The sequence below is a fragment of the Empidonax traillii genome, unplaced genomic scaffold, assembly GCF_003031625.1.
Source record: "Empidonax traillii isolate 1590-97213 ecotype Southwest subspecies unplaced genomic scaffold, ASM303162v1 scaffold120:size1031401, whole genome shotgun sequence".
Classification (NCBI taxonomy): domain Eukaryota; kingdom Metazoa; phylum Chordata; class Aves; order Passeriformes; family Tyrannidae; genus Empidonax; species Empidonax traillii.
The window spans coordinates 489773-510527 of record NW_020955313.1 but is presented as its reverse complement, the minus strand read 5'-3'; the positions used below and the strand labels follow the sequence as shown (position 1 = coordinate 510527).

General features: G+C 38.9%; 2 protein-coding genes across 4 annotated transcripts in view; one reads left to right on the top strand and one right to left on the bottom strand.

Moving 5' to 3' along the window:
• KIF2A (kinesin family member 2A) overlaps window positions 1-13164 on the top strand; it is a 55328-nt gene extending 42164 nt beyond the window's left edge. For 2 of the 3 annotated variants that reach the window (XM_027883182.1, XM_027883181.1), the window contains exons 16-20: window positions 2639-2706; window positions 5613-5763; window positions 7359-7460; window positions 9433-9568; window positions 11429-13164. In XM_027883182.1, the coding sequence (XP_027738983.1) occupies window positions 2639-2706; window positions 5613-5763; window positions 7359-7460; window positions 9433-9568; window positions 11429-11514 (543 nt within the window). In that variant the 3' untranslated portion in view covers window positions 11515-13164. Of the gene's footprint in view, window positions 1-2638; window positions 2707-4364; window positions 4479-5612; window positions 5764-7358; window positions 7461-9432; window positions 9569-11428 lie in introns of all 3 variants that reach the window. The other variant, XM_027883180.1, reaches the window with a different exon arrangement.
• Window positions 13121-20333, bottom strand: DIMT1 (DIM1 dimethyladenosine transferase 1 homolog). The gene is made up of 13 exons (XM_027883183.1): window positions 20194-20333; window positions 20026-20099; window positions 19561-19647; window positions 19124-19185; window positions 18921-19014; window positions 18783-18832; window positions 17848-17971; window positions 17641-17733; window positions 16882-16946; window positions 16619-16682; window positions 16026-16132; window positions 15223-15347; window positions 13121-15190 (listed from the first exon to the last, which is right to left on the bottom strand). The coding sequence occupies exons 1-12, from the start codon at window positions 20246-20248 to the stop codon at window positions 15305-15307; spliced, it is 918 nt and encodes a 305-aa protein (XP_027738984.1). The 5' UTR covers window positions 20249-20333; the 3' UTR covers window positions 13121-15190; window positions 15223-15304.
• Window positions 20334-20755: the final 422 nt, after the last annotated feature.

Below are 20755 nucleotides of genomic sequence, written 5' to 3'. Positions count from 1 at the left end.
ACGAGTTCATGTGCCCTGAAAAGGATGTCCACGTGGCTGACAGCACCTGCAGAGGCACGTCCCTATGTGCATTTAGCTTTATGTGCTACAGCAGCTGTACTGCTCTCTATGTTCTTTATACTGTTTAAAATGTTGAAGCAGTCTCCTAGTGTTACAGCAGTTGTTGTAAATAATTGTAAATAGTTAAAGCAAAAGATGCACACCAGCAGAGGAAAACACAGAATTCATTTGCTTCCCATTGGCAGGCAGGTTCAGCTGCGCCCAGGAAAGCAGGGCTGTATCACATGTAATGATGCCTTGGGAAGACAAACACCATCACTCTAAACATCCCTGTCATCCCAGCTCTGAACATTGAACTGATGGAAGAGATGCATACATTTTTCACATTATATAAGTCAGAAAGGGTTTCAGGAACTGCTAAGTTTTTGTTAATTAGAATCCAGAACAAGAGATGTGTAATTGTGTGATCTTCTTAAATCTACAGCTTGTTGTTTTTATTAGTAACTGATGTGTGTTTTCAATAGTAACTGATATGTAACCTTAGGGGTTTAAACTTAAGTCTGTATGGTAGCAGGCTCTTTAGGCTTTCTAACCTGCTTCCACCACATATTTTTCCTTTCTCTCCAGAAGGAGAAGTTCCTCTCAGGGTGACAACTTCTGCCTTTGTACAGGAATGTCAGCAACAGGGTGTAAGAGAAGATTGAGATTATCTAATCCCCATCAGTTTCAGTCTCCTGAGAGAGCATCATCATTGTTGTGATGCCATGAAAAATGTGTATGTTAGTATGTAGAATCATAGAGGTGTTTGTCATGGGTAGGGCCTTTACCACTCTCTTGAAAAGAACATAGGTGGAAAACGTGGGCTACTGAGAGAAACTAGGACAAATAAAGTTGCCACTGTTGCCCAATCACAGTTTTTATTTTTTCTGAGTTCTGGAAAGAGGGTGCTATCTTCAGAGTATCTTATTTAACTGGAAAAGTAAAGACCTTTAGATTCCAATATATATCTGATAAAAAGTTTGCCATCAAATACTGTTTACAGATAACGTCTAATTGAGGAAAAATATAATAGAATCATATTATAGAATCATAGAATCAACCGGGTTGGAAAAGACCTCTGAGATCATCAAGTCCAACCCTTGATCCAACACCCATGGTTACTAGACCATGTCACTAAGTGCCACATTCAGTCTCATCTTAAAAACCTCCAGGGACAGTGAATCCACCACCTCCCTGCGCAGCCCATTTCCATGTCTGCTTACTCTCTCTGTAAAAATTTTTTTCCTAATATTCAACCTAAATCTCCCCTGGCACAGCTTAAGACCATGCCCTTGTGGTTGCCTGGGAGAAGAGACCAAACCCCTACCTGGCTACAACCTCCTCAGGTCTTCTCTGAGCCACCTCTTCTCTAGGCTTAACAACCCCAGCTGCCTCAGCCTCTCCTCATAAGACATAAGCTCGAGTCCCTTCACCAGCCTCGTTGCTCTTCTCTGGACCTGCTCCAGCACCTCATGTCCTTCCTGAACTGAGGGGCCCAGAACTGGACACAGCACTCCAGGTGTGGCCTCACCAATGCAGAGTACAGGGAAAGAATCACTTCCCGGGTCCTGCTGGCCACACTGTTCCTGATACAGGCCAGGATGCCATTGGCCTTCTTGGCCACCTGGGCACACTGCTGGCTCATGTTCAGCTTTTTTGTCAATTGAAACTCCCCAGTCTCTTTCTGTCTGGCTGCTCTCCAACCACTGTGCCCAGCCTGTAGTGCTGCAGAGGTTTGTTGTGGCCAAAGTGAAGGACTTGGCACTGGGCTTTATTGAAAGTCATCCCATTGGAATCAGACCATCTCTACAGCCTATCCAGGTCCCTCTGAAGAGCCCTTCTGCCTTCCAGCAGATTAACACGCCCCTCCAACTTGGTGTCGTCTGCAGATTTGCTAATGGTACACCCAATCCCCTCATCCAGATCATAAGTAAAGGTATTAAATAGAACTGGGCCCAGCACTGATCCCTGGGGGACACCACTGGTGACCGGCTGCCAACTGGATGCAGCCCCTGTTCACCACCACTCTGGGCCCGGCCCTCCAGCCAGTTCCTAACCCAGCAGAGAGTACACCTGCCCAACCTGTAGATTTTCTTTACTTAGGAAAATAGTTAAATTCAAACTCATCTTTAATACTGTTAAGTATGATTTTTGACTATGGCCAAAATCATCATAGAGTCTCCTTGAACAGAGAACAGCCTACAAAGATTTATAAAAAAATAATCTGGTAGTTGTTTGGAGGATATATTAGTCTGACAGTCTAGTAAGTTGCATATTTCCTGTTTTGAGGAGTCTTTTATTTTTTAGTTAGAGTTTTGCATTTACATATTATGTTACCAAGATGGTTAGGTTGGGGAAATTGACTGAATTTTTATAAATTCTTGATGTTTTTTGTCTGGTTAAAGGAATTAAATTGAAGCTTTGACTGGACATCTGTGTCTCTAAGATGTTGTTGTATAAGGACAACTGTACATAGCAGACATTTTTTGTAGAAGATTGCAAATGAAACTGGAGATTAAAAAAATATATGACGTTAATTTGAATTCATCCAGCCATTCATGTCTACAAAGCAATTTATTAACGTGTGGCTTTTCTCCAGATTGCTACAATTTCTCCGGGAATGGCATCATGTGAAAACACTCTAAATACACTGAGATATGCAAACAGGTATGTAAAATATTATTTCTTACAGCTATACCAGCTGTTGATGACTGACATTTGAAATAGTTGTTCCATGACGATTTTAGCTACTTGAATAATTTGATTGTAGTTGCATTTCTTAATAAGATCCAAATTACTGATCAAGGCTCACATTTAATTTGTCACTTTTTACAACCATTATAGTAGAACCTATAGAAATCGCATTTACACCATTATCCGGAAATACAAAGATGGATGATGTGGATTGCAAGATATGTGGAAGATGTCAGTATAAGTTTTGCCACTGCTCTGGAGGGACCATCTCTTGCATTAGTGTTTCTGATGGTTCCCTGGGATGTTAGCTAAAAGTTCTGTGATGTTGTTTTTTTTTTTCATCCCCATGGTGGAATTGTAGGCAGTTGCCAGTGTGTATCATACCTTCATATGAAATTTCATGCTTCCCAAATACAGACATAAAAAAAAGCCAGTAAATCCAACAGACTTCTTGATTACTGTAGAGAAATTAGCCCCTCCAGAGGCAGATGCTGATGCTCTGAGACCTGTACTGCTCTGAGAAAGTGTTCCATTCTCCCCAGTGAGTTTGAAAGAAGCCCTCTCCTGCTGCAGTTCTCCCACATTTAACAGAAATAGTGATAAGGTTCTTTGTGTCCCTGCAGTCAGACCTTGACCCACACACCCCCCATGTTTTGCTGCAAAGCACAAAGGCTGCAGACAGGGGCCATCACGTATCCTGGTTTTGCCATTTTTTACCATGTGGTGGCCTGCTTGCCCCAGTGAAAGATGGCAGAATCACTACAGCTCCTGCTTGTCTAGGCACCACAGCCAGTTGCTTGCTGGGCACAAAGGCCTGCTGAGGAGGCTTGGCGCCAGCTCCTCTTGATATCCAAATGTCTCTGTGTCTGAATCAAGGGAGGCAGTAGCAAACCTGCCTAGCTTGGACCAGTCTTTGTGATTTCCTTCCTGGAGAGAAGGAGGCTTCTCCTCGCCTGCTTACAGTAATATAACAAAGGACCATCCACATTCAAGACTCGTCGGAACTTTTTCCCCTTATAGAACTCGTGTTGCTCAAGTGACTCTAGAAAGAGTCACCACAAAACTAATTAAACACTGTTTCTAGTGTACTGAATAGTTGTGCTTAAACTGTTTCCTCCTTTTGGTGTTAAAATTGTATATTGTTACGGAGTACCTGTCCCTGTAATGTTACTTCATTTGTTTGTATAGTTTTTTATTTTTTTCTAACAATACATCATTTTCACAGTTAGTTATTAGGTGCTGGACACTAGTGTGTGTGCAGTGAAAAAGGGAGGCAGAATAGAATTTAAAGTTTTGTAGCTGTAGTGGTTTGGTATTTTAAAAGGAGGCATTTATTGGAATATTGAATGTAGACCAAATCTTATTAACTGTACAAATGGAAATCTGGAACTAGCCTTCTGAAAACACTGCTATTATAGTCCCCTACAAATTAGCAGCACTGGTTTTGTTCAGTTTTGTTAGTAATCTGAACTGTTTGCAAAAAGTTTAAATATGTTGACACACATGTGTTTTAGTATAAAAATAACTTTGTAGTTAATTATTAAAGAAGTATACTAAACAAAGAGTTGTCATTTTAACTGTGTTTATGAGAACATTTTCTTTTAATTTGCCGCTGTATTTTGCTGCTGCAGAGTAAAGGAGTTTGGAATTAGTCCTTCGGACATTCCCTTCTCACAGGGTAGTGGCAGTCGCTCTGATCTCTCTCCTTCCTATGAGTATGACGACTTTTCTCCTTCAAACACCAGGTCTACTTCATTCTATACATGGAATCTTTATTTTTAAGTTTTTTTTTTTTGGCTATGTAATTTTACAGACCAACCTTTCATTAGTCCCTTGCCTTGAGTCACACATACTTTGTTTTTATTTTGGTTTGGCAGGTGATGGTTCTGCATGATCTGCAATCATCTTCCCAGTATTTTGTTTACCCTCCTTAAACATCCACATTCTATATCCAGGCTTGCTAGTTTCCTTCATACATTAAAAAGAAAATGGTGATGTCACCTTTGTCTATTTAGTGGACCAAATCTAACAATTCTGTGTTCAGGGTAACTTAAATATCTCTGAAAAGTTTTGTACATATGTACATTATTAAAACTTTTCATCACTCTGAAGTTAAATGAAAAATATTTTCCATTGTAGTAAGTGCTAGTTGAAAAAAACATGTTTCCCATTAAAGAAATGTAGAATATGTTCTAAAACTTGCTATACTTTTAGACTTTGAAAAGAGACTTATGAAAGACTCCATCTTTCATAAACCTGCTTTTAAATGGTATTTTTTTGACGGAAGCATTACTAATCTTTGAACTACTTTCATGCTGCAAAAGCCTAACGTTTTATTAAAATATTTTGAACTTTGAAATTAATTAAAGGATCTATTTATTCTCTGAAGTACTTGGTTGCAAGTTATTACTTTCTTCAGAGTTTCTTTATTGTTTTGCTTATAACAGCTAATGGGGTGCTGATTGACTAACTTTTTTAAAGCACAGTTGTGTACGCTGAAAAAGAAAGCTGGTCAGGTTTAGGGTGAATGAACTTTAGTTTCAAATATCACTCATTGTTAAGGAGTTACTGTAGAGGGGTTTGAGATTTTTGCCCTCCTAACTGTTAACAAGCAGTAAGATTTTAATCAAGAAATGCCTCTTGCTAGAAGATTGGCTGTAATCCATGTGCAGGTAGTAAAAATGCAATGGTCCATCCTTTTTACAAGTCAGACTAACACCTTTTTGTCACTGAAAGTACATTAAATTTGTGAAGCTGACATCATCATCTTCCTTATGAAATGAATTAATTGTGCATAAACCAATAGAGCTTTATTTTTGGTTGTGACTCTTTTGCACAGAAAGTTACTAATTTACAACTGGAACATTTTCTGTTTGTAGGGTGAAGGAGCTGACGGTCGATCCTAGTACCGCAGGGGATATCCGTTCCATTATACACCATGCTCCCAATCAGATGGATGACTTGGACACACAGTGGGGTGTGGGAAGCTCTCCTCAGAGAGATGATCTCAAACTGCTTTGTGAACAAAACGTGAGTAGTTTACAGTATTACAAGGAAAGAGATAATGCAATACAGTGGCAGAACAAATCCAGAGTAATGTGTATTTGTAACCTGTTAGCAAGATCTTCAAGTAAATAGATCATGCCTCTTCACCTTTTCAGTTTTCTGTTCATTACATACAAAAGAAAAAACAAACCCAAAAACATTTCCTGAAGGTTTCCTTTCATCTTCCTTTCTGATTAGGGATTTTAATATCTTGGCAAGGTCTGCTCTAGGCTCTGGCAGTCTGTAAGTGTGCATTTTTTTCCAGTACAGCTTCACATTTTTTTCAGCAGTTAGAAGTATCTGGGACATTTGTCGGTTTTATTTAAAACTCTTTGTGGTTTTGAGCATTATATTCCCTGCATGCAAACCACTCTTCGAATGAGTTTGCCTTTCTCTGCATGTAGAAATCTGGCTACCCATCATTCTTCATCCTGACATCCTGATTTTCCTGGAGTGAAACCCCAGTGCGCTGTTTAGGAAGAGAACCAGGTGATGTTCCCAACATGTCTTCCTGTGCTGCAGGAGTTGGGAGCTGAGAGGCATCTTCCAAAGGGCATTTTCCCTCATTGCTAATTATAAGCTCTGGTCCTGTTTCCGTAAATATTCAATAGGGATTAAAACTTGATTTGTGAAAATGCTGATGAAAAGTAGAAAAGAAAAATCCATACTTATCCTAACTTTTTTCACAAATCTCTGTTTCTCAGTCACTTCTTTGTGGTGTCTCTAGTATTTCTTACTTAGATAACTGGCTTTTCTTCCAGTACTCTGTTTTATAAGAACATGCTAGTGATTCCTATAGCTTCCCACTGGACAGTCTTTCCAGCCAGATATCCTTTCATATCACACTTGCTCATTACTCATGTGGAATGAACTTAAGCTTTAAAAAATATTTCAAAAGCATTGTATAATGAACTGTACTGTCTTGCTAAAACATTAATTAAAGCCTACCTAGCACTTTAATTTTTTATTGTTAACTATTCCTTTCTAAACAAGCCCTATTTGCCTCAATTTGTACATCCATGAGTGCATTCTTCTTATGTATGAATCACTATGTACATTTTAGATTTCTCACTTCACATTTAACTTTTTTTTCCGAAGGATTAATTTAATTTTGATTTCCTGAAATGTATTGAATGTAATTGCTGTTCTCTTTTTTTGAAAACTGTTAACTGTTGCAGCATGCACAACAAAAAGCCCTGACAGAAAACTAGAGTTTTTTGTAGGCATTAAAACCTGCTAGAAATTATAATTCTTCCCTTGTGGTTTCTTCTTCCCATTCTTTCAACTTGTTATTTTTATGTGGAATACCCTGTTCTCCAGTATTTGCTAAGATTAGTGACTGAAAATTTTAGTAAATATTAATTGAACTGAAATCTGTAAATATTTTCAATATATTTTGAATTTATTGCTCCTTCTGCTCATTCCTGGAGATTTTCTTGATAGAAGTATTAAATTATATTTTTGACAGGTTATGCCTTCTTCATATTTCTTTCCATGTTCTATGATGAAATGGATAACATTCAGTATGTTTCTGTAGCCACAGTTCTTTCCAGACTAACAAGGTTAACTATTGTTTTTAGGAAGAAGAAGTTTCTCCACAGTTGTTTACTTTCCATGAAGCTGTGTCACAAATGGTAGAAATGGAAGAGCAAGTAGTAGAAGACCACAGGACTGTCTTCCAGGTAAAAGAGTTTGTTTTATCCTAATCCAGGAATTCAGGGTTTTCCCAATGATAGTGCATACTCTTGAAGATGTAGGATGTCATGTGGCTGTTCTGATCTGTCAAAGATTTCTAAATTGATTAATTATTGTAAGCCTACAGATTCCACTGTAACCACTCAACTTTGTCCTCATGATGAAAGAGGAGCATATTTCTGTATCATCTCAGAAATTTACCAAGATTTTCCTTTGCCAGGGCCAGCAATTAATAGTAGTGTCTCTGTCAGCACCATTTCTGTTTGGTTGTCTCCCTCTAAGATACTGCAATACTCTGTCCAAGTATTTTATCTGCGTATTGTTTTGTGCCACCTCCCTCTTAGATCCAGAAAAGGCGTGGGCATTTCAGACTCTCTGTTTGCTTCCATTTTACAGCTGTGTAAAGGTTTTCATTCGCTGTTTGTCAGGGTTTGTGAAAGGAATACTGCCCATGCAGTGTAGCACTGGTCAGTGTTACAGAGCCTTTTACACTCACAAAATGAATTGTGGGAATAAGTTACTAGTTTTGAGAAGGAAATGTGAGTTGCTTCTCTTCATAACCTTAAGGGCCTTTAAGCAGGCTGGCTGTTTGCCAGAAAACAGCAGACCATTTAACCTATTAAACCTCAATTTATGTATCTAGCTTAGTGGAACATTGATGAGTGTTCATAATATAGTGGGATGCTGAATAACACATTTTACAACAGATGCAGAGATTAAGTTATTGTGAAACATTAACCCTGAAGTAAAACATACAAGAAGTGTGAGTGTCATATGCAATCTGCTGTGGCTGTGTCCTAATGCTTGTGACTTCTGGAGAGACAAACTGCATTAGTTAAAAGATGTTATTGCCTGTGTGTGACCATCTGGCCTTCTGATCTAGACTACTGCTCCTTCCAGTGTTCACTGGAAGGAAATGTATCTGAGCCTTTGTTCGCAGTGTGCCTTGTGCAAGTGGCTGGGCTGCCCCAATATAAAATCTACCACCCGTCTTCTGTCAGCTTTTTCTGGAAGCAACTGATGAAAAACATCCTTTCCTGATAAAAATGGCTGAACTATACCTACATAAGGAAACATGCACTAAAGGTGTTGGTTTTTCTCTGCCTCGGATGTACAAGATTATGTTAAATGAGTCTTACCCCAGTGCAAGCTCCTTCTGTCTTGAAAGCCAAAAAACAAACATGGGGTTTGGACTACAGTTTTGCTTAGGTTACTGAGCACAGAGGGAAAGACTTTATTTTAGTGTGTCAGGCCCAACATGCCTAGAACTGTCAGCTGCTTTGTTTTTTTAAATCAAAGCATTTCCAGTGGGATCGGTTCTGATCACAGCTTTGCATAGTTCTGTAAGATTTAAGCTTCTCTTTCACTTCTTCTTTGCTGCAAGCCTTTTTTTTTTGTGTGCGTGTGTGATATTCAGAGTGCAAAGATGCCTGAGAATTGCTTTAATGAGCCTTTACTGTAGTCCTGTGAGTGGAGTTAGATCATACAATTAGTGAGTTTAAAATAGGTCATCTTCTATACAGCTTCTCTCAAAACTGGACAAAATTATTTTGTCTTCTTGACTATATTATAATGACTCTAGGACTATAGTCAGTGGTAGCCAGCTGATACTTAAAACTGAAGCTTGTCTTCAAAGTTTGAAACTTGTATAAGGGAACACAACCATGACATGAAGTTCTGCTTGCTGAGTTTCTTAGCTTTATGACCACCTAATGTTCTGAATTTGAAGAGAACTGGCATAGCTGGGTTTACATGTTGCTGGTAAAAAAGGTAAAAAAGATACAGTTTTGCTGAATTAGGAGTAAGATTTCATTTTAGGATTTAAATCTATTATATTGAGGTGACTAGACAGTAAATGTATGGTAATTTTGATAAAAATTCTAAATCAGCTCTTTTGTCTTGACACTTGTCTTGAAACTTTGCTGATGTATTTTGTTGATTTTTTTAACTTTTATCTAGGAATCTATTAGATGGTTGGAAGTTGAAAAACTACTTCTTGAGATGACAGAAGAAGTAGACTATGATGTGGATTCTTATGCTACCCAACTTGAAGCAATTCTAGAGCAAAAAATTGATATTCTGACCGAACTTAGAGGTAAATTGCTTTTAATCACTTTTCTCTGCATTATTAGCATATGTCATGGAGACTTGCAGTAATAATGAGGAGGAAAAAAAACTGTGTGAATATATTCTAGGGTCTTTTTTACCTGCTTATGCTGCTCTGCAGTGTTATGTGGTAGGAACATTTATTCTGCTGCCTGAGAACAAGTTCACATTTGTGCTCAAATCATCCTAATTGTAGAGTCTGTGCTTTACCTCCAGAAAGTATAAACTCAGTCCTGCAAATTTTTTTTTTCCTTTTTTCCAAAACACTGAAGGAAGAAAGTATAACCGTGTGAAAAAAAAACAGAAGGAATGCAATGAAGAAAAAGTAGTAGGAACTCCCAGTTCCAGCTCTGTCTCATTCTGTAGTGTAGCAAGGAGCCTGCTGTCATTTTTTAAGACTACGCTTATGAGTGGCATCAAGCTCTTGAGTATCTTGGTTGGTAGTTTACTTCTTTTTTTCAACAGCCTTTCTGTTTGAATTTTGTCAGCTAATCTTTGTTGAAAAACAAATTGCAGGTTTATTACTTTACTTAGTGCCAAAGATTTACTCTACCACTCATCTTCTAAAATCAGCTTGTCATCTTGGTACCTCATGGAGATAAGTTTTTCGTTTCCATTTTTTGTTAACTATTTGGACTCCAGGAGACACAGCTAAGGTAAAAGCTTAAGGGTGGGGTTTGGGGCTGAGTGAAGGGGTTTTTTAATGTGTTAGAAAACACAAAAAAGTGTTTTCACCAAAAAAAAAAAAAAAAAAAAAAGAGTTAGAATCCTACTTTTTATTCAGACTGAGTATCTGCCGTAAATTAGAAGAATGCATCAAGCAAATCAGATTGACCTGTTTGCCTTGTAAGCATGCCAGTTATGCTTTAGCTAGGAATTGGGGGTTCCTTGTTAATTTTCTTTTTATGGATGATAGCTTCCTTTCCAGAAGACAATTTGAGACACCTGCAGTGACAAAACACAGTTTAGGTGACTTCCTAGATACTGTTTTTGAACTTACTTAGAGACTGTTTTTGAAACAAGGTACTGGAGGTAAAATGCTATCTAAGAGATCCTTGCATCTTTATAGGAAGCATGATGTATGTGTACTTTTAAAGGAGAGAACACCTGAAAAGTCAAAAATTCTGTCCTGTTATCTTCTGTGTTCTGCTCATGGTGCATAATGATCACTGGATTGTTCAGCTTTTACTTCTGTCACTATGGGACTGACATCTTTATGCTGTCCTTTTGGTTTCTTTCTTCCCACTCTTGGGCTTATTACTGGGGAATGGAAGGGAACAGGAATGAAGTATGAGGATACCACACTTTCTTTCTCAGGTTTCTCCCATTCCTATTAGTTATGATGAAACAAATGAATAATGCATTTAACTATTTACAGTTGAGTAAGTTCCAGAATTTATTCACCAATGCTTTTCACATTCATAGAAAAACAAGGGGACTAGAAATTAAATGTAGAGAAGAGGCTGATTGTACACTGAATAAGATTTTGTATGCCTCAAAGGTTGGTTTGGAAGGTACTGGGAAGGAAAAGTACACACGTGGTATCTCCCTAGATTCTCTAAGATAAAAGAAGGTGTGAACAGTTTGCATTCTGGGCACGCAGTTGTGCAGTTTACAAACCTATCCTGCCTAAAGACAGAGGTAGCATCCAAGAAGGGAATAAGTAGCTAAGCAGCTTGTTTGTATGGTGAGTATTGAATTTAAGTTTGTAGTTTGTAGCATCAGCTACTTTTGTGAAGGAATGTTCTTTGTTGTGCACTTGGGCTGGGATGCAGAGGTTTAGGGCTTATTTTCCAGATCTGTTCAGCACAGGCACATCAGTACTCATTCTCTTCTGTTTTCATTAAAGACAAAGTGAAATCGTTCCGGGCAGCTCTTCAAGAGGAGGAACAGGCCAGTAAACAGATCAACCCGAAAAGACCACGTGCCCTTTGAAATGGGCCCTTGCTGCTAAAGGAATCCATGAACATGTACTGCTGTAGCACACATTTGTTACAAAACCCAGTGGCCGGGGGAACTCAACTACTTGAAAGTGTAAAAGCGTTAGAAATGTCTGTGGAAATGTCCTGTTTCTTATTCACCTGAGTGACATTTTCAGTTTTATGTGAAATGATCCTATGATGTCTACAAAATGCTTCTAGACCAGACAGCATATCCATGCAGGGTTCAGATCTGTGAAGCACTTTGTTTTTAATATTTCATTTATTCAAATAGTGACACTTGTTTGGAGATACTTGCCATGTTTTTAATAATGAAGTAAAACTGTGGCCACTAAAAAGTCACAGCACTTCCTTCTGACCATGTTTAGTCTATTACAAAGACTGGCTGTGCCGTTTTAAAATTGTGGCGTGCATGCACACACTAGTGGTTTTATATAACTTCTCTTCTACAGACAGCTGTGCTTACCTATTCCCATTCTGTGCCTTGATGAAGGCTACTTAACCCTAGACATCCTTTCTGAAGCACAGCCTTAAAAAACTACATTCCTTATGTCAATATAAATTAGTGTGTGTACATTTTTGATGTGTTATAATACTTATTTTTTGGTGGCTAGTTTCATTTCACAGGATGTGCCATATCATTTGAACAGGAAGTGCAAGCTGTTACGAGTGGACAAACAGCTGGACATTCCATTTTCCTTGTATAAATCTGGAATCTTGATTTATTTGAATACCATAAAGGGTGGTTATATTAATTCTAACATTTTCTCTGTAATAATAAAAAACAAAAAAACAAACCAACAAAACCCCACAAAAATATAAATTAGTTGATGTGTAATAAAGGGTAATGTTTAAGTACTAAGGAGAGTTGTACCTTAGGATAATACAGATATATGGTATGTGGTGATAATGCTGTGTATGGATAGTTTAACTGTCAAACTTTGGGGATAAATACATCCATACTGGCCTTTCACATACTGTTTTAAAAACTTGGCTTTTGATGCATGACAAGCTTACATGTACATTAACCGTAGTTTGCAGGTAGTTTGAGTAGTTCTGTTGCTTTAAGAAGTAGCTAATACCTATTTTTCCCTTTGTACAGTGCCAGCAGCTGAAAAGTGGGGTGAAATTGCATCATTTGACGATTTTGCACAATACCTCTACCTAGCGCTAGTAGAAATCCTGCAAGTACCTGAATTCTCACAAATGGCGCCATGTATATCAGCACTTTTTAGATGGTGGCACTCAAGTTATTTTTGCAAGTCAGTATCCAAAAAAGACTGACCTTTCATGTAGGAATTTCCTGTCAAATGAAGAACTGTAGACCTCTCTAGGAGTTCTCCCTGTTTCCAAGAGTTCGTATCAGCAGACTTTCCCTTGGAACTGTTTAAGAATTACTTTTGGAATACAAGCCTGTTTGTTTGTGCCAGGCATGGGGGGAAATAAAGGGAAGGCAATGAAAAGAGAGTTAAATGAGCCAGAATTTCTTGTAGTGTTTAATGTTTGTATCTCCCATAGAAAGGTAGGCTATGGGAAGCTCTTGTCGCATCATGGTTAAAAATAAAATTCTCTTGTGTGTACACATTAAAACTGAAACAATGTAGATTTTACATAATGTGTTTAATAAATTAAGCTATTAAATGAACAACATCTGAGAATTTTTGTTATTCTTTCAGAAGGGTTTAAATTTGTCAGCACATTAGTTATATTTTTGAAAAGAATACTTACTCTGAATTCAGAGAAAGTATTTCCTTCTGCAGCCAATTCTTCTCCACAAGTTCGTCATACAGGAAGAAATTTCCCGGAGCACTGTCCTAACTTAGTTTTGCATCAGGTCTTAAAAGAAACATCACACCTTTCTCAATGTTTACGAACATCATCCATCACATTTAAAAGAAAAAAATAACTTGAAAAGGCAGACAATAGCTTTTGTTAGCAGGCAGGTTATTGTGTAATACGAGAGGGTTCCTTTGAAGCTGCTCCTACAGAATTCTGTAAAGTCTGTGAAGATTGAGACGTCCTACATGAGTAACAGTGGCTTCCATACTATTCGTCCGTAGAGCCACAACCAGGCTGTGGCTTCCTGCCGGTACCAAAGGGAACAGGAAGGACAGAATTCACTTTGAGCAGCTTTTTACTAAGCTGTGTAATAACATGTGTCCTGTCAGGCAGCACATGCAAGCAGAAACTGTGTCTACATCCAGTCTTTGTGCCAGAGCCTGCTCTAAGTGTGACCTATAAAGATACTGAAGCAGTGAGAATTGAGATAACCTGATATGGCTGGTTAGGCACCTGACTTCCTGTAGCCCATTGTCATGATGGACTGGAAGTACAGACAGGCAAGCTTATCCTCAATTCCTGTCCTGTAAAATGAAAGCATTTACGAAGTGTGACACAAGCCTCCAGCATTTGTTCCTTCTGTATTAGTCTGAGCATATTCCTTGTGGCTATTACCCAACTCACAATTTGGTTCTGCATGCAGTGAAGCAGCATGAGAATTACTGAATTATTAAACTGTGAAATAAATGAGCAATTCAGCTTTTAAAGTCAACATCTCAGGATGCCTGCAAATTCAAGTCTATTTGTGAATCAATGACTTCTAAAGAACTGAGGGGGGATGTCAGTGGTGGGGCTAGTTGGACTCAAGAGATCTTTCCCTAATGATTCAATGATGCATATAAATGAAGTTTATCTTAGAGGAGGTTTTGCTAATTTGCCTCTTTTGCACTTAACTTGTCTCATGGAAAGATACACTACACTGTATCTGAAAAAAATCACATGGTATTTAATACACAGGGTGATGCTTTCACCCCTGCATGATGCTACAGTTAACAGTTGATGTTTTTGACAGCTGTGCTGCAGTTAATGCAAACTTTGTTGGAAAAGGTCTCCCTTGTCCTTAACAACTCATAACCCAAACTATATTAAAGACACTTCAATACTTTTCTGTGAGGACACAGGGATGACTGCTCTAAGTCTCAATGAAAGCTTTGATCTATGCTAAAACTCCTCTTTGCCTTGAAGGGTGAAACAGTTATCTTACAAAAATAGCTACTTCAAATTGTACTTGGCCAAAAAAACCCTTCTTCTGTGCTTATGAGATGTGGCCCTTTGGTAGTTTTCTTCTAGTTACTACAGTGGGGAAGAAGGTAAAGGTGATTACACTGGTGGTTTCAGGTACCACAGTAATGTTTCTGTAAGTGATACCAAGCCCACAAGATAAATGCTGTTGTTCCCAAGGAAGAGTTACTTTTTTCTCAAAATTTCTCAAAGAGAGGCAGATTACTAACAGACTTGGAATGTGGGTAGTTACCAGAGGACAACTGGAAGAGAGAGGCATTTCAAATCAAAAGAAAGTGTTTAAATACACTTTAAAACAACCAACCAACCAACCAAAGGGAATGATCACAACTCCACTTTTGTTGTCCAGACCAGTTATGGTTGTAATGTTGAGTATAATGCAATATACGGAAGTGATCAGAGAACATAGATTTCAATTATGGCAACTTCAATCCAGTTTTGGGTATATTCAGAAATACATTGTCATGAGGAAGTCCAACACCTTGCTTCAGTTGTGAAAGAATGTACTGTTTTTAAAATACCAAGCAGCAGAGCTTGCCTGCTGTTTGTGATAAAGCCACATCTAACATTTTAATAAGAGCCCAAGCATATACGGCATATTTTGTTCATTGCTCTTATGAGAAGAGCTTGTCCCACTTCACTTGCTCTGGCTTAGGGAAGACTTTGGTGACAAAAAGCAACACCTGTCATTCTTCTAGTAGGATCTATGAGAAATGGATGCCTTCTGAATTGAAGCCATGCAGCAATCTGAAAGAGTGAAACACTTACGTTACAATGCTACAGATTGATACTTCAGCTTAAGGCATTTTTAAGATGTGCTGGCTGGCAAAGAAAACAGTATGAAAGCAGCCATCACTGGTCAACTGCAATAAAAAATTGCAACAAACTACAGTTAGTTATGTTAGATCCTACCAGGTTTACTATGATTCTTTAAAAGCAGTAGTAGTCTTAGTTATTATACTGAGAAACAGCTATGAACTTTTACCTCTAATTAGGAGAGGAGTCATGCTGCCACTTAAATTAAGTGTCCATAAGTAAAAGTAGCTTATAGCAGGTTATTATTCATATTTCAAATTATGCTATAGACTGTGGCCTAATCCTCAAGGCAAAGAAAGGCTCTGTAAGACTCCAGGAAAATTCTAATAACAGTTACATTACTAAAGCCATTTTTAAAGGAGATATAGAAGGGCCTAGTACACAAACACCAGAAATAGGGATCTTTAGCTAACTGCTTCTCAATGTTGTAACCAGCATTTAAAATATATATAGGGTTTAAGTGTTTGTTCATATTCAGGACTGGAAGCCAGGTTCTGAGAGGGAAACTACTGTTCCTGGGCAACCCAACACTGAGCTAACACAGGTGCAGATAGAATTTAAAGCAACTTAAAAGGAAGGCATAAAGAGGAAAAAAAAAAAAAAGGATACCGAATGAAATCATCTATATCCATTGAGCGGGCTCGTTTTTCAGAGTAACCTGTATCTTTTAGGACTGTCTGTATTTTCTCTGCAATTTTGAAGTTTTCAGGTATTTCCTGTCAACGGAAAATAAGATAGAAATTATATTCCACTCATTGCACAAAAAAGATTAATTTAAATTACCTATGTTTTCCTGCTCTTAGAACAGTTCTTATTTCAAGTGATAAAAAGTTGTACTTTTCTTGTATGAATTACGTATTATGTATTATGCTATTGTATCTGAATTTTTATATCTGAGCTCATTCACTATAAATGAATCACAGCAGTATTTCAAGACACAGAAAGTTTTATTAGATTAGCAGGAGACCTTGAGACATACACAGAAAATAATTTAATAGCATACTCGATTTTAAGCTTTTTCACTATAAATTAGTGACCCTTTTGGATTTTTCACTAAGAAAAGAGGCAAGTTCTTCCCTCCCTCAAACTCTCTTGGAAAAACTTTAACATGTTACAGTTTTCAGTATAAATTTTTTACTCTTCTGAAAGACAGTATGGATGTCACAGTACACAGAAATAGAATATATTAAAGAGGAACTTACTGTATTATGTAAGGAACAATGAATTCGGTAATTATGATCCAGCAACTGCTCTACAGCACTTGACCTAAAAGGAATACAAGTTTAGAACGGAAACTAAACTATAACTACCTTTTTTATTTGACTGGTTGTTAATCTTTACTATAAAAAGTTGTAACAACTACACAGAGCTGTTCTTTTTAAACAGCTGCCTACTTTTCCTGTAAAAGACATGGTTAACTTGATGGGCTCTCAAATTTTGAAAAGATTTGACAGAAGTTACTTACTTAAATGCTGCAGAAAGTGTCTTGTTTTTCCTAACAAAGGCTATCCTTACCAGACCATCCCACTCCTGAAATTAAAAATTTCAGAATTTACAGAAAAGAACATATAGCTACTACAAACAAGAGTAGTCACTACTGACAACTTCACAAACTACTGAACACAAAGGAAAATCCTTCATGAAATTTCATGAAAATGAAATTCTAAGCAATACAAAATCAGTCCTGTCTTGGATAGAGCAATACAAATGGAGAAAATACTTCACCCACAAAAACTCTTAACCGTACTTTTTCATGCCTAGGCACTATTGGTCAGATTGTATGTGCTGAGAAGGCAGATACTTAAAGAAAATCTGGCTAACCTTGGGCAAGGCTGAAGTGGCTGTTAGGTGTTTTAAAAATTAAGAATGCTATCCTGTAACATCTGTCTTCTGAGATTGCACACACTCGTCTGAAGATAAGACTTCTCACAGATATTCCTTTGACCAAAACCTGTAAGTCATCAGCTGCAAGGGTCTCTGGGAGTACAACGAAAGGGAAATTATCTGCACCACTGCAACTGACCTTGATTTTACCAGAGTTACTGTACACAAAGCTGTACCCAAACTGATGGTTGCACATTCTCTTAATGTTGTAACACAAGCCTGATCAATAGACGATGTATTTTAGAAACTCCAATAAATAGCTGGTACTTCATAGTAAAATCAGAACATAGAACTAAGTAGTAGTATCACTAGTACGTTATGTTGAGTATACAGTGGTCACCTGGAAGTTGATGGGAGGTGGTGGGTTCTTTGGCTCTATTCTTACAACACTGGATTCAACTTTGGGAGGAGGCCTGAAGTTGTTCTTTCCAACCTGTTGGTCAAGAGCAGTGAGGCAGCTGTGTGAACAAGCAGCAAATCCTCATATCCCTTGAAACACTCTTCTTCTGTCTTTGACAGCTCTGTTACCTAATGCAGAATGACATACCTTCATCAGGTGGTCCACTCGAGCTAATAACTGAGTATTAATGGAGAGTCTGCAGTACAGTTTAGTTCCTGGTTTTGCAACCAAACGAAGTGCAAATTCCCTTTGAAACATAAGTATTGCACACCTGAGAATAACAGATATCAGAAAATTAATTCTAAGTAATCCATTTTTATGTCAAAAGATAACTAACACACTTGGAAAACACACAGTTTGCCTCAGCACTTACAAGTAGTGAAAGTTTATTATAAACAAACTCTGCTTTAATTAGCTCAGAGTGCACTAAAAACTCCAAAAACCATCAGAAAACTTGGCCAAGCCATCTAAGTCATCTCAAAGATGTAACAGAATTTATTATTAGTAGTGCTAAATGGATCAGGATCAAAGATGCAGGCTGGTCTCGAGTTACTTGCCTGTAACAAATCATTTTGAATAACTCCTTGTTGAGTCCTTCAAATCCAAACTCTTCAAAAATTGACTAGTAATGTCACCAACATTAGTGTTTCAGTGACTGAAATTAAGAACTGCAGACATACTGAATAACACACAGAAACACTTGGGCAATTAGACTTTTAGATCAGACAACAGGCAGTGACCTGGATTTGGATCCAACCCTTTCCACACTACCTTTTTTAGGTTGGAAGGCATTTGGAATGCTACCATGTCCTACTTATCCCTGAAACGACAACTAATTATAATACTAAAGAGGTGTAACTCCTGTTTTCATCAACCAGATGCCAAGACTAAATCTCCTCATCTTAATAAGTCAACATAAACTAATTTCCAGGCACTATCAGGTTTATATTACAGAAAAATTTTGGTGTGGTTCTGATCCATCAAACTGCTATTTTAAGAACCAAAAAAAAATTGATCTGGAAATATTTTTAAAACTATTTTTTTTCCTATGAGGCAATACAGAGCTCTGTTCTTCCACATACCTGAAAAAAGGTCTATGAAGCAATAACTTGAAAACAAAAGGTGAAGAAATCTGAAGAAAAGAGTAACAGAGTAAGTATAATTTCTGGGAAATTACAATTTAAAAGAAAAAAAGTTCTACCATATTGTTTACCCCATACCTGATAAGGCAAGTTAGCCACACATGCATCAAAGAATGGTAAGTCTGTTTTCAAGATATCTCCGACCTTGATTTCAAGTTTGTTTGCCAGACACCTGTGGGAAAAAATACATTTTGATTATTCTCAGAGAAGCATGTTGCCTATGTTTTGTCAAAGCGGCTCCACTGCTTCAAGTGCTCACTATTTCCACAGTTGATACTTACGTGCCCTGGATTCGCTTCTGAAGTTCACCAACAAGTCTAGGATCAATTTCACATGCAATAACCTGAAAAAAATATATATTTGCGACTTTATGCAACACCTCCTAACTGGGATTAAAATTTTAATTAACCCCCCCCAACCCTGTATCTATTGCTGTAGGTTTAAATAATTCTTAAAAATTTTCTATTAGGCTAAGCACCTTCCTCCCTTTCTGAAAACATGCAAGCTTTATGACATAAATGGATAAGAGCAACGTAATTTGATAAAATAACAAAAGATTTAACAAAGACAGCTAAAAACTCATTAGGATTATGCAAACGTTAAGAAAAATATCCACAGAGTGCTTCTATTGATTTGAATCCACTGTATAAAGACCACAGTCTAAGCCACAGTGTGGTCAGTGGTAAGATGGTGTGCGTGGAGGGGGATTCGCACTTACTTTTTTTACTTTCTCCAACATCTTTACTGTCAGGTTGCCGGTTCCCGGGCCCACTTCCAGAATCACATCCGTGCGGCGCAGAGCAGCCTAAGGACAAACAGCATTTCGGGTGCTTGCCTAGAATGGACTCCGTGCAACCATTTGACTTCAGAACAAAATATAAGTGCTTTTTACGTAGCAAAAAGTTCAAACCGGGTATTAGAAAAGCGTGAGGGCCATTTAGAAAGGAAGGAGCAAGAAACAGGGACTTATGCTGACTGGGAGCAGAAGAGCCAGCGAGCAGCCAAGTTAAAAAAAAAATAAAAATCACACACACAAAGAAGTAATGTGATGGCAGTAACCGCGGTTCAGCGGCAATACTCGCGGATCAGCGAAGCCCGGGAAGGGCCAGAGCCAGGACCGCGCGTTACCCGGAGCTCCGGGCCAGTCCCGGTTCCCGGGACAGCCGCCGCCACCGCCTCCCACCTTCTCGATGATGCTGTTGACGACGAGGGGGTTCTTCAGGATGTGCTGCCCGGCCCCGGTATTGAAGAGGATGCCTACGGCAGAGACCGCCGTGTTACCGCGGGTGCTCGGCCTCCCCGCTCCCGTCATCCCGCCCGGCCGGCCCGGCCTGGCCCAGCCCGTACTCACCGCCGGCGCGGCCGTCCCGGCGGTCTGAGCGCTTCCCGGCCCGCGCGTTGGGCATGTCGGCGGCTCCGCTGGGATCCCTCGGGAAGCACCGGGATGGGCTCGAACCGTCCAGGGACAGCGCTGCACGTGCCGCCACTGCTCCCGACCGGCCTCGCGTGCTCCCGCCGCGCGGGACAGCGCCCCCTGGCGGCCCGGCGGCCCGCCCTCCATCCTCCCGGGAGAGGCTCCTGCCCCGTGTGATATGCTACCCTTAAGGGGAAAGAGAGCACTCGAAAGTCGTAAATGCTCGTGGTCGGAGGGAAAAGTCAGAACGTCCGCAAAAGCTAACGAAGTTTTGTAAGTGAACTACACACAGCATGGAAATCGGTGTGTTAAGACCCTAACCTACTATCTAAGCACACTAGAGTGGGGTTTGGTTAAAGGGGTAGGATGAAAAAGGAGGAAAGAAAAGATGAATTTAAGAGGGGCGAGGAGAGAGAGAGAAAAGGAGGAAGGAAGGGAAGGGAAGGGAAGGGAAGGGAAGGGAAGGGAAGGGAAGGGAAGGGAAGGGAAGGGAAGGGAA

What these genes read in the sequence shown, in the direction of transcription:
- DIMT1 (XM_027883183.1), bottom strand. Translation starts at nt 20,248, where the DNA reads ATGCCCAACGCGCGGGCCGGGAAGCGCTCAGACCGCCGGGACGGCCGC. An exon ending in TCAACAGCATCATCGAGAAG is followed by an intron (nt 19,648 to 20,025) that starts GTGGGAGGCGGT and finishes GTTTGTCCTTAG; the next exon opens with GCTGCTCTGCGCCGCACGGA. An exon ending in CAGAAGCGAATCCAGGGCAC is followed by an intron (nt 19,015 to 19,123) that starts GTAAGTATCAAC and finishes TTTTTCCCACAG; the next exon opens with GTGTCTGGCAAACAAACTTG.